We start from the raw sequence: 13,939 nt of genomic DNA on the forward strand, positions 1-13,939 counted from the left end.
TGATACTGTTAGTCTATGCCGCAGCCTTTTTATACTTTTTCTCCCCATTCTCCTTCACGAATCGAAGAATAACGCCGAAGCCCAATTCCACAGAGAAAGGTCTACTTCGCCGGAATAACCAAGGGTTGTGGAGAAACGGGCGACAAAATGCTCACAACCACCGGCGAGCTGCAAGCGGCGTATGAGGGTTTGTCAACTGGATTGGAGCTACAGGTTAAGCGGAAACCTTGAAGACCTCAAAGACCTCATTGCTCTGTCACTGATGTAGTTGACGTACTCTTCCGAGATTATAGTTTTCAGGAAAACTCAATTGCTAAATGGCACCATTGCCTTCGAGTATTCCTACTAACCCTTTTTTATGTATTCAAATCACCTCATTGGAAATGCTATTAATGAGGGATCAGAGGCAACAAGCACTTCTCCGATTTAGTCTAGAATGCTAGGAAGAGCTTTCCTACAAGTCGACCTCTCAGGTTTCGCTAATAATTCCTTACCCAGAAACGATAGTTCGGATTAACGCATGAAGGATAGACAACCCGAGTATCAAGTACTGGTTATGTATGCTGATACTCACGAATCGGGAGATTATGTAATCTTTCGCGATTACCTCTGTGATTGGTGCGAAAGTCTCAGTTCGGGCCCGTTCATAACCAATGAATGATGATACTTTCTTGTCTCATTGATGTGACCTTCTTCGATTCCAGCACAGTTTCCTGGCTTACTTGAGCCCTTTGGATTGAAAGTTCACGTCATATCTGGCTTTCCGATTCCTCTGATTTCTTCACTGTTGAAGGGGAATTCATATTTTCAATGAGCATCCCTTGGAAAGAGTTTGGCAAGCAATGGCCGTTGGCGAGATAATCCGAGATGAAATTAAATCACTTGATAAAATTAATCGTACTTCAAGAGACACTTTCATTTGAAAAACGGTTGGTATTTAGATTATGAGATCGATACCCCCCCTCGGATTTGTTGTGGGCTTCCAAGTTCATTTGCTCAACTTAAAGTGCCATGTGTAATCAGACAGCTTCCCCGCATTTGTATAGTTGGTTTTTGATTTGCGGATGCTATGGTTCTATGTATGGTTCAGATTGGTTCTCTGTGCGTGGGTGTGGATTTAGTGTCTAAAAGTTACATTAAGGAAGGTCGGAGAGGAGAATCGAACCGGGGTCCTCTCTCAGGCGAGGAAACTGAGCTGACTACTACATCCCTCTTTGACATGAAAAAGTAATTGATCTGTCATGCGTTTACTAGTTGAATTTAATTCAAATATCAATCATCAACCTTTGATCTTTGCTTAAGATCTAAGATACACATGAGTAACAAGTTAACCAGACAACAAAATATGGCTCGGCCTTCCCTCTATCTTTTGAGGGAAAGAATGTTTTTTCACCGTTACCTTGGAACCATTCAAACTACAAATAAAAATTATCAGTGCCCCACGTTTACAATTTTGTATCATTCCTTGTCAATTTTCAATATCAGCCAAATAGAAAGAATCGTTTTTTCAGGTGACGGCAACAAAGTAGAAGAAGAATAGCCATTAACCGGGGACATTACATCAAGCAAAAAGAAGCTACATTTTACATTTGTTCTCTTTTCCAAAAATTCCAAGACCTAGTAGTTTTATCCCACATTCGAACATCTTGGGAAAAATATTCAAATAGAAAAGCCACAAAAGGTGAAAAGAAGGAAAACGTATCAATTTAATCACTTTCAACTGAACAAAGCCTCATTTTAACTATGCTTTGACTTGATTAAAAACATTCGAAGATGTTGAAGCTTTTCAAATCTAATGTATGAATATGAATTTTAAGTAAGCATTGGGGATTGATCTTCATGTATTCTTAGTTATTCTTAGCACAGTGTTTGTCTATTGCCTATATGTTTATGAACTTTACTTACTTACTCGGACAATAGTGGCAGGGTAACCTTTTTACTTCGACCCTAATTTGGCCCTCGTGGACAATTCCTAAAATAACCAATTGTTCAATTAATCAATACATCTGTTTAATGTTGTCTTCATGTCTAGCCTCATGGAGCTTTAGAAAACCAGTCCCTGCCCTGCATTTTACACATCCGAACCCTCCAACTTCTGTCATTTCTGCTCGTCGTGAAATTCGTCTATTTATTCAAGGACTTCTAGTAGAAAGAACATCTCTAGAAGTCCGTGATTTATCCTAGGTCTGATCATGAGTTTTATGATCAAGATTGGCATTGTTGCAGCACACTATTCATGTCATTAGACATTTGACAGGGTTGATTTGGATAAAAAATGAGTTGTTGCCATCTGTTGAAACGTTATACTCATTAATTATTCGTCATCAAACCAATAAAAATCGAGGGCAAGCAGTCTAACGACCAATCAATCACCCAACTTTCCGTTTAATTTCTCGGGTCACGATTTGAAAAAAAGACGAAGCATTTTTACTTTGCTTGCTTTCAGCCGGTTTTAAAACTGCACGAAGATATGTTGACGCATGGTCCTTTTATGATTGGGTAAAAGGTTTTAAAGTAATCTGAAATTTTGCTAGTGCGAGGACTTAGAAATGTTCAAAAAAATCATTTTTAAAACATGCATTCGTTGAAGTTCTCACGTTTCCTTGAGAAATTGGTAGAGAAGCAAAGTTTTGCGTATTCATATAAACCGCTACTGGAAATATCATTCCTAGCGCAATAGCAGAATAAAAAATGCCACATTCTATAGAGAAGGATTTTGAAATCAAACCTATATAGTGTAATTTAGATTAAACCTGATGTTTCTGATTTGGATCATTTCCCTCACAAAGTTTTGTTGGTTAGTAAGGGCGGCTTAGAAGTTATTTTTACTTTGAAAACCAGTCTTTTGAGTCCAAACGATTAATGGCCCAGTTCTATTCCTGCTTTGAAAAAGTGCCTTTTTCGTGGCAGGCGTTCCGGGCAAACCGTTTTCCGATTTGGATATTTGGCAGAGTTTCATTTTGGTTATTGGTCTTTTGTTTATTGTCTGAATCATGAAATCATTAAAAGGGATGCTCTAAGCGTACGTGATCTTACCGTTGTTATGAACAGTTCAAATTTTGAGTCATGCAGAGATGGTCAAAGGATCGTATAGTGAGTGTGCGTACATATGTCAGTACGGTGTACACCAGATATTGGTAGAATACATCTAGCTTTGTGCATTATTTTTCCTCATTATAAGGAGCCTTGCATTCTTCAAATACCAAGGCATTCGTCTCAATTTCCCCATGAGGCTGTCTTAAGGTGTATTGTGGGCAAAATGCATCATCAGGTTTCGTTTTAGACCTCGCTACGACTGTCGTTCATCAAGGGTTTTGCTCTTGACATTTATGGACTGTATTCTCTTTAACGTTTGGAAGTCCGTCCACAAGACATCAACACCTTATAATTTGAAACTGAATCCGACTTTGGCCATCACACTATGCTCAAAGCTTCAAACTAGCACTTTCCTTTCTCTATCATTCACGTAAATTTGGGCTCTCTGAAGAATTACTCAATCATTTCAAAATATCCCATGTTTGTCAGAGAGTGTGTTTCTACGAACAATGGCAAATTAAACGTTTGAAACGTTTTTATCCATTTAAATGCTTTTGAGCGAGCATGACCTTTTTTTAATTGGCACTGATTGTTGAGTTGAAATGTGTCAATTTTCCCGAATACACCAAATTAGGAACGGAGCGTTTAATTTGATTCACTTTCATTTCCTGGATTTTTTTTCCTGAAGTGTTCTTGCTCAGTGGTATCATCGCTAGCAATATTGCATATATAAATAAAAGCTTCCACACACATGCAACACAAGATAGTTCAACTAGAGAAAGCAAGCTTGGATTTAGGACTCCATTGAATTGTTTATTTGAATCTATTGCACTTTGACAGTCTTGCGCAACCATCGGAACTAGGCTTTTATTGTGGTGTTAAGTAATTTCATTATGTTGGTTATGCACGTACAGGATGCTTGACATCAGAATCCTTTCAGCGTGCATATTCTCACCTACACATAGATCAGGGACAACTGAATCCTACATACAGAGATATGCGTATATTACGAAATGTTGTACGTATGTAGTTTAGTGAAAGCGTTCAATTGAGGGAGCCAATTCGTATTAGATTGTAAACAACAAATCACCGATGTTCTGATCAACAACTTGTTTATTCTACTTTTTGATATCAGATAGGGAGAGGGTGACTACTCGCACACCGACTATTTTTAATCATTTTGATTAATTCTAGCGTATCCCTACATCAAAGGATGATACTCTACGTCAGGTATTCTGGAAGAAGTGAACTTGATTGATGGAAAGAAGAAATCTTGTTTTGCACTTCGAAATGTGATCTTTCTAAAACGTGAGATAGTAGTATCCTGTCTTAGAAGCGTGACATTTATTCTCAATCCTTTATTTGCAAATGTTTGCCATCAATCATCTATCTTTGTCACAATGCTTGCTAAATACTCGTATCCAATGTCGACTGAAGTAGCCAAGGGCTGTTCTTCTAGTTTTGGTGGTGGAAGTGATTGTTGTTGTTGTTGTTGTTGCTGCTGCTGTTGTGTTCTTTTTTCTGCTTGGTCCCCATTGGAGACATTCGAGTCCTTGATGGACTGTTGTTCGATTTTGGTATGCGTTTTTGTCATCCCAATAGAAAAGATATTATCGACATAGTTGTCCGCCAGGAAATGGTCATGACCTGGAATTTGAATGAGTGATGTACTGCCACCGAAAAACGTACACAGTACACAAATGGACGTAGGTGGACGGAGCACAAAGGAAGGTCCCTATTTTGGGAACTTGAATCAATGGGTAAATGGGTCTAAATTGTCACAAACATTACCGACATTGGCGCCTTTGCTTTCAATCGTGGGATCCACGTCATCGTGATAAAACTGAAGGACGGACACGGCTCGAGATACGCCCACCCCTGCATGGCGAATATCATGCTCAAAGAAATCTGCCCCAAGCAACTCCTCGTGCGGATGCATTCGAATTGGAATGACCTTATTGATGAACTGTAACCAAATCGCAGAGTCATTTTGAGAGCAATTATCCTCGTCATCATCTTATGCGTACGTCAAGAACCAAACACGGACGTTTGGTGCCCACGGGGCCTTTTAAAACAAAGGAGAAAGAAGAGGAATACTCACTTAGCGTATGATGTACTTACATAGAGTAGGACAAATGTACTTGTTGCTGCCCAGGCGCTGAGGAGCACCACAGCGAGAAGTTGTACTCCAAGTAGGTAGCCTCCACCGCCTGGAACGCAACCAGACCATTTAGTTCACCAACAACAGATAATTCAATTACTCTCAATTGTTAGCATGATGATTTGAAGTCACGCCAAGGCAAAGTCGGTCTAAAGTCAGGATTAAAGATCCACGTGGCGTCTGAAGACGACTGTGATGACGTTTGGACCAAAACTTGGGACATTATTGTAAACTTTAATGCTCCAAGACCTAATCTTTTATCATTTCTGTTTTGAAACTAGATACCATGAAGATCATTTTGCATTTTCAGTGTAAACATGGGTGCTTCAAAAATGATCAAGAGTCATGAACAAATAAATTGTCGGCAACTGCTAACGAATTCGTGTGAACAGAAGAATTTTGAATTAGTCCATCTCCTGCAGGAGCGAGCAGATATTGGTCCAACTTTGATCATTTTGTGCCTTTTTCAAGGACCCTCTTTGTACTCTACAAAGTGTACTTTCTCACCGTGAAGTAGACCGTCCAATTGCGTATAGCCCGCTAGCTCATCCTTGGCCGCAAATATCCCGACGGCAATCATGCCCCAAGCACCTCCAAAGCCATGAACGCACGTGGCGCCCACGGCGTCATCCACTCTCAACCACACCAGTAAAGGGTCCGTGATATTGGCCAAAAAGGCTCCAATTGCTCCAATGAGTAGGGCCTCCCAAATGGTGACCACTGCGCAAGAAGCTACAGGATAGCAGAGATAAAGAGAATCCGGGAACAAAATATGGAACATTATTTGCCGTCGGCCGTACACAAGAGTCAAATTTCATGTCTAGCACTCGGTGAAAAACGAAGTAAGTGGGTTTCTTTTTGCACTTGCAATAATTTTGAAGACCTTCAAGCTCATGTTGTGGCTTTTGTAAGTTTTGAGAAGAAAGTTAACTTGGCTGAATGATCCAACCATTACTAAACGACATAGTTCATAGTCTTAAAAATGTGGATTTATCCACCCTGGTTTTCAATTTTATTGGCAGTTTTACGATACGCAGTATACGTTGTCCTATTATACAAAGTACAACCAGGCTAAAGATTCTGAAAGGAAGCATCTTTAAACCTACTGAAGAAAGCATTGCGTGGATGGAATGATGTAAGGATTAACTTTACCGGTGACTCCCACGAGTGCTCCCAAGACTCCATTGATGGTGGCTAAAACTTCAATTTTCCCATCAAATTGAATGTAGGACATGATTAAAGCTGTTAAGCCGCCGCCTAACGACGACAACATGGTTGTGCAAGTGGCTTTAGCGGCCAAACGCCATCGATTCCCCGTCACACCGAAGGTACTGGAAATCAAACGTTTTACAAGATCAAGCATGGATTCTGTTTTTGTTTAACTTTTTTTGAGACATTTTGTTATGGTGGATCTAGTCTTCCTGAATAACTCTTACAATGATGGAAGGTGCGCTATATTACGCTCTTGGAATAAACCTACCTTCCGGAATTAAAAGCCAACCAACCCCACCATAACATGAAAAGACCGATGAGTGCATTGGTGGGGCTACCCATGGGAGGCGGGGTATTAGAATCCCAACGGCCCAATCGGGGACCCAACATAATGGCCGCCACAAATGCTGATGAAAGATTAGATTGAGTTAAACACTTTTTATTTTGTCGTCAAGAAGATAGCAGGGTTTATTTCGTTTATGTGCTATTAGAATGGGCAGTCAAAGAACTTACCCGAACAGCCTCCCACTAAATGTACTCCGCCACTTCCGGCGATGTCCACAACGCCCAATTGGTACAAAAATCCTTTGGGCGACCACAACCAATGGGCTGGGATGCAATAGACCACTGTGTTCACCAACGAGAAAAGACAATAGGCGTTGAAATTGCAACTATGAATGAGAACAAGTCCCATCAAAAAGAGATCAGTGCACAAACGAAAGAACTACCGGTTGCCAGCTTAGTTGCAAAACATGTCTCATACGTGTGTGAAAGTTCACATCGTTGAGCCATCGTGGTTTCAGCAAAAATTAAGCAGGAAGAAGTGAAAGGACAACCATGAACTGATTGGCCAACCCTTATACGCAGAATTATAGCCAATGGTTCGTATCAGTGACACGTTAAGAGGCTTTCCGATTCATGAAGACCTAAGTGATTTGATCAACTAATGATATCAATTAGTATTAGCCTCTATTTAACTTGACCAATCACACAATCCTCTCAAGGCGCTTTTTGAATGTTGACCACCAAGATTTGCTGATAATAATCAGTCCATGTTGGTTCCCGAATATCCTAAACTGAAATATTTACCGTTCAGCCATGGCACCTGACACGATGGTCGTGGCAGTGGTGGCAAATGAGAGTTGGAACAAGAACGTGGTGAAGACAGGTCCCATGTCATCAGCCTCTGCGTCAACGAACCAGGAACCAAAAGCAATCACCGAGTTCGAGTACTCGGACTCCCCATAACTCAATCCATATCCAAAGGCCCAATAGGTGAAGCCTCCCAAGACCACATCCACAACGTTCTTCATCATGATATTCACCTGGTTCTTCAAGGACACAATCCCGGACTCGAGCATACCAAAACCTGGAACCAAAGCGTGGTAGATAAAAGTAGTAATTCATGCTAACTTAGCCAGGCACGGGGGTGTGATCTCGGGTTACCCATGCCCTTTTAGGTTTATGGCTTGTCTTCCTGGAACAGCATCGATAACTTCGAGGAAATAGGCTTAAACTGGATCCCTTCCCGTATGATAATGACCTAAGCGACCTCATGAAAGCAAAAATATATCCTTCTTGTTTCGTTGAAGTAACAAAGGACATTCTTTCGAATTCTACTAAACTGGCACCTGCAAAAGACCAATGGAAGCGCAAGGTCCTTACAACCCCTCTCTTAGCATCTTGGACGTTCACTTTTCTACTTGTTCCCAGAACTAAAATGCCAAAGCATATTTCTGGAGTGATAGCCAAGAATGGGTTATCTTGAGAAAAGCTTTGTTAGGCTTACTTTTTCTTGGACTCAATGGACGAAAAAAGATAGGTTAAGAGCGGCTCTGAGCTCAACGTTCCTAGAATCTTGGCCTTAATGGACTTTATATACTTTACCCTCTATTGACTAAAGAATTGTTGTACAATACCTTCACTATTTGCTTGGACTCTACTCGAGAGCTTCAGATCATTTAATATCCCCTTTATAACTGAGCTGATTTATGATTATGTTTACTGTACTGAATAAGCACGTAAAAGACCACTTGACGGATTCTTTCGTAATTGACTGAATCCGTTTGAATCTCGTCAGATGACGGAAAATGTCGAGTGGTTATCGCAGCACAGGACAGTACGTGAAATACCCGTTTGCATGGTGAAGATAATGAAACTAGCCGCCAAGATCCACGTGGCATCGTCCCATTCCCAAGGAGTGGAAGGGATGGGTTTGATCCTCGATGAGGTGTCGTTCCAAGAAATATTGAGGAGGGCTCCCGTTTCAGAAAGATATGAACTCCGCCCGGTGTCAATGAAGTCGTCTGGGCCATCATTCCCCATGATGTTTCAAAGTGACGATGAATATAAGAACTGACCTTTTTCCCAACGCGTAGATGTTTTTCCAATCTCGTAGATTGAACCTTGTTTTTATCTTGAGGGTCCTTTTCTATTCATGAAGAGGGCTTGACTATTTTGAGAGTTTTCTCCTTGATTCTTGCTGGATATTGGTTTTTCAAACCACTTTTGTCGAAACGCAACTGCTCGCATTTTATTCCCAGGAAGTGATCCATTTCGTAGCTTAAGGAGTTTCATCGTTTATTGGCCATTAGACAATGGGATTGAAGCATTTGATCAACTCATGCAATGTATCAATTCAATCAAAACATTCATTTCAATCCAAGGAAGAATGGTTCGAGCCCCGTTCCAATTGGTGCTCTTCAATGGGATCAAACGGGTGCCATGTGGTCAACAACTGGCTGTGTCCCCTCCTACCAAAGGCTCCACTTTGAGCTCGTCGAGGGGGTTGACGATGATCTCTTTGGTTGTACTTGTCTACATCAGCTTGAGTGATAATTTGGCCAAATATTTTGGCCGACTTTCCCCGGGGTAAGGCAGGCAGTTTTTGTTGGTAGTTGGCCTCCAAATACAATGAGTGACCTGGAACAGTGTATGGACCTCAGAAACTGTTTGACAAATTTAAAGGACCTTCTTCGCTCATTTGTTGATCTTTGCTCGATGATGACCTAACCTAATTGCGTAGAGCAATCATTCATGTACGTACTCGTACTTCCCAATTTTGGCCTGATCAAATAAAGTACTTCCCTCATAATTTCTTATTCTTTTTTGTCGAAACGTTTTCCGACCCCTTTTAGCTTTTGTGATGTGCCCTGTGCCGAAAGTTTATTACTGATCTACAATTAACTGGTTTCTACGACCTTCAATGATACGAACCAGTCTTGAATGGTTTAAATGTACTACTGACATGGAAGCAATCAACCATCCATTTGTTCCCCGTTCAATCAGCAAGTTGATTTGGCGAACTATTTCTTGGGAGCCCACATTTTCAAAAGTTTGGCCTTGCAATCAAGTCTAAACGCTGAATTGAGAAACACGTGCGCAAAAAGAGCAGTTCATTTTAAGGTACGAACCTAGGTTGTTCCCAGTGGGCTCGATCTCTTGGGTGAAGTCGTGAAATTCTTTGAGAACCCCAACGGCTCGCTCGATTCCAATATCCGCATGAAGAATGTTGTGAGTGGCATAATCAGCACCCAAAAGTTCGTCCACCAAATCCATCCGAAGTGGAATCACGTGGTCAATAAACTATGCACGAGGTAGACATTTCATTCGTCATTCAATTAGCTGATTAAATTGTCAATGCCTTTGGGTGTTAGAGGAGAGATTAGAATACTTTCAAAGACAAGTCTTGGCAGTAAAGGCAACTTTCCGCAATTTTTGAAACAGAAATCCATTGCTAGAGATTGCCTTGTCCAAGTTGACTTGTACATCAGTACTATGTAGTGCGATTAGTTTTGGTGAAGTTGGAAACAACAAACAGACTTTGGATTTTTCGTCAAGATTGCATATTTTCTTTGCTTTTGCAATCTCCCATTAGGTACCAATACCAAGATTTGATAAAGCAGGGAGCACGTGGCCAATAAAATTATGAGAGAAAGGATCAAATTCGCTATCCAATTAGCTGATTGATGGCTTGATTTGTTTTGTACAAAGATCTTGCCTGACATTTATATTCCAGTATTAGTGCACTATAGATTTAATATCCTCTTGAATGTTACACAATTCAATACACCCAATGAATCCTTGTAGGAATATTATGGGAAGTCAAAATGTTGCCTGAAGGCACTTAAAAAAGTTTGATATTTCGGAGAACATCCAGAATATCTATCCTTGTGTGACGTACGAAGCCCAATACGGTTCCAATCACGACCTTGTTACTCATATGATTGCGAACACTTGATACCACTTCAATACTCAATTAGTATGTATACGCACCCAGAGAAGTAAATAAGTGGTGCTCATTGACCACACCACAATCACCAGAGCTGCCAAGCACTGTACTCCGATCAAATAGTATCCCCCTGAAAAGTCAAAGCATCGTGCGCACATCATATCGGGTGTCTCGCGAGGCATCATTGAACATGCTCCCTTGTCTCACCGTTGAGAAGGCCGTCATATTTAGCGGCCTCGATTCGGTCATCTGCCTGGGCGAAGATGCCCACCGCAATCAGACCCCAAACTCCGGACACGCCATGGACAGCAAAACTGGCTACGGGATCATCGTGGTTTGTGCCTTCAGCCAATTTGATAGCCAGAAAACATAATGACGCTGAGCTGAACCCGATGACAAAGGCCTCCCAAGCGGCCACGATGTAGCAACTGCCTGAAACCGGTTCAGATCGAAGGTCATGTAATTGGTGAGAGACCATCGGTGTCTCGACGTTTCTCGTCAAATTGGGCTCCTCACTCACCCGTAATAGCGACAAGGGAGGAAAAAACGCATGTCACCACATAACCGACTTTAATTTTGCCCCGATAGAACACGTAACAAACAGTGAGTGCCAATATGCCACCACCAAAAGACGAGATCATGGTCGTGACTGTGGCCTTGGCGGAGAAGTTCCACTTGAATATACTCACGCCAAAGGTGCTTTTAAAATAAGAGTAGATTTTTGTACGAGCACTTTGTCCAATTTGGTCAACCATGAGAAGGTCGTTGTAAATGTGTGTAAATGAATGGCTTACCTGCCGGAATTAAAGGCCAGAAATGCCCACCACAACATGAAAAGACCTACCAAAGAGTTTTGGGCGTTACCCATAATCATTCTATCTCGTTGAGTGTACAACCCTGTCCTAGGTCCCAAGTACCAACTAGCCACAAGACCTAGTGAAAATAATGTAAGTCCTCTGAAGAAGGTCAAATTAAGGTTGGAAAGACAATGAACTCACTAGAGCTACCACCCAAAGCATGGACCACTCCAGCGCCTGCGATGTCTTTGGCCCCCAGTTCCTTCAACCAACCGCTGGGACCCCACATCCAATGGGCAGGAAAACAATAGATAAACACGTTCAGGACGCAAAACAGCATAAACGCTCGAAAGTTACACCTGAAGGCAAAAAAAGAAAAACACAATTTGAATTTGCAACCCAAAACGTGATCAAGGAAGACTGGGAAAGTATATGAGCCACTTTTAGACATGGTTTCGCTGCGGGAGACTGGATGGACATTATCCTGAAGTCTTGTTCTGAAACAAATTCTACACCAACAAAAAGCAGCGAGGCTCTGCCATCTTCAGAGTTAGAAACCCGTGTACAGAATTAAACTTTCAGAAGATCACCACTAGTAAACTAGAAAGCCAGGCAATGGTGCTTAAAAAGCCGGTGTGTTTTCCAATTATCCTCTCGATACTTTTGACTACACTTTTTGATGGTTGGAAAACGCATGGGACATTTCTTATTTTATCAAAATAGTTAATTGTGCCGCAAATAGTAAATAGGGCAAATGAAACAACTTACAATCACGAATGGTCCAGTTTTCATCAAGATTTGCCATCGCATGAAACAGCTGCTCAAGATATGTTCAAGAAGTGTGAGTTTAGAGTAAAAGAAAATTGTTGATTATTTCTACATGACAAATTGCTGGCTCATGCATTTTCAAGGTTTGTTGACCACAGCCTATTTGACATTTTTGAGCCACAAATGAATTATTGTGATAAGTAAAAAATGCTAATGGAACACTGAAAGTACCGTGAGAGGAAAGAAAGCCGGTCTTCAACTACCCACCTCAAATAGTCTTATAAGCGTTGTTTTCTCTCTGTCTTGCGACGCAAATCTAATCGACATTTCCGTCTTCCATCTCTCAAAAGGTCATTTCAAATTGATCGTAGAAAGGATGACTGGAGGAAAACTCAGAATAGCACGACAACGCGCCATAAGATCCATCCAGTCACTCGTCATCATAAATACCTTTCAGCCATGGCCCCCGACACAATTGTGGTAGCCGACGAGACGTAGGCCAATTGAAAGAAAAACCTCAGGTAGGCCTCGCCAGTGCCATATTGATTGGCATCCGGCGAAAAGAAGAAATACCCCACACCATACAGGGGTGTGCTGTACTCGGATTTGCCCATAACCAAGCCGTATCCGAAGCACCAGAAGGTGAATCCACCCAGAGCCACATCCACAATGTTCTTGACCATAATGTTGACCTCATTCTTCATGGAACACATTCCAGATTCGATTAAAGCATAACCTAGGTACAATTAATAGGCATACGGGAAAATAAGGATCATATGGAGCGAAGTGGGCAATCATTTTCTTCTCACCAGTTTGCATGGAAAAGATGATGAAAGTACAGGCCATTACCCAAGCTGCGTCGTCGTTTTCAAATTCTAGGCCCAGTTCCACAGAGGGTGGAGTGGGCGTGGTCTCAGTGGGGGCAAAGGTTTCCCCATGCCGGGCCAATTGAGCTTGTTTCAAGAGGTGCCAAAATAACGAATCTTCCGAGGATAGATTGTCGTAGTAATCGTATCCCCAAGTTGGAAAGGCGTCGCTCCCGTAGTCGAAAAACGAGTCTGTATCTCCATGGGGTTCCAGAGAAGTGTCCAAGAAGATATCTGGCCTCGACAAGTTCAAATCTGTATATTCGTGCCGATTCATAATCCAAGAGAGCTGGGTTTGTACCGCACTTGAGGGGAGAGCTCGTCTGATTCCACGGAACACCAATTGCTTTTTGAGAGCTTGTTGCAAGTCGACTGTCAGGATATTGAGTGAATAAATCATGAGTGTTTTGATCTTGAAGAGGGCTTTTAAGACGAGGTTTTTCATGTTCATGGATTCGATGGACTAGCATTAATTTCTCATCAAGCATCGAATGGTGAGCTGGCGAAAACAAGTCAGATATTAAGGTTTGATTGCGTTAATGATGGAAATCATCTCCCAAAAGTATGGACCGAATATGCTTCGGTCACAAACAAAACCATCGATGTGAAAGAGACCTTTTTTAATGAGCCATGGGATCGAGGAAGCTGTAAGTGTTCAATTTGCTACGCTATTAGTTCACGATTATCGCTCGACAATTTTTCTAAACTGCAACCTCGAAACAATTCGAATCAAAGTTCCGTTAAAATCAAAATTGGTTATCATGATCAAGTGCTCAGTTGATGTTGATCTTTTATTTTACGGCTTATTCACGTCCCTTTACCCTCTACACTCTTCTCCGGAGCGAAGATAAAAATATAGAGCAATGTC

General features: G+C 41.5%; 2 protein-coding genes across 2 annotated transcripts; both read right to left on the minus strand.

The window, feature by feature from the left end:
* Window positions 1–4,266: 4,266 nt before the first annotated feature.
* On the minus strand, window positions 4,267–8,745 carry LOC131884760 (putative ammonium transporter 2). Its single transcript, XM_059232636.1, has 9 exons — window positions 8,542–8,745; window positions 7,499–7,778; window positions 6,923–7,080; window positions 6,678–6,816; window positions 6,350–6,528; window positions 5,705–5,929; window positions 5,158–5,246; window positions 4,828–5,002; window positions 4,267–4,683 (listed from the first exon to the last, which is right to left on the minus strand). Exons 1-9 carry the CDS (start codon window positions 8,732–8,734, stop codon window positions 4,415–4,417), a joined length of 1,707 nt encoding a protein of 568 aa, XP_059088619.1. The 5' UTR covers window positions 8,735–8,745; the 3' UTR covers window positions 4,267–4,414.
* Window positions 8,746–8,979: 234 nt separating this feature from the next.
* On the minus strand, window positions 8,980–13,405 carry LOC131884758 (putative ammonium transporter 2). Its single transcript, XM_059232635.1, has 9 exons — window positions 13,015–13,405; window positions 12,656–12,941; window positions 11,639–11,796; window positions 11,435–11,573; window positions 11,161–11,339; window positions 10,848–11,072; window positions 10,685–10,770; window positions 9,823–9,994; window positions 8,980–9,331 (listed from the first exon to the last, which is right to left on the minus strand). Exons 1-9 carry the CDS (start codon window positions 13,346–13,348, stop codon window positions 9,066–9,068), a joined length of 1,845 nt encoding a protein of 614 aa, XP_059088618.1. The 5' UTR covers window positions 13,349–13,405; the 3' UTR covers window positions 8,980–9,065.
* Window positions 13,406–13,939: the final 534 nt, after the last annotated feature.

This window comes from Tigriopus californicus, chromosome 8 (genome assembly GCF_007210705.1).
Source record: "Tigriopus californicus strain San Diego chromosome 8, Tcal_SD_v2.1, whole genome shotgun sequence".
Taxonomy (NCBI): domain Eukaryota; kingdom Metazoa; phylum Arthropoda; class Copepoda; order Harpacticoida; family Harpacticidae; genus Tigriopus; species Tigriopus californicus.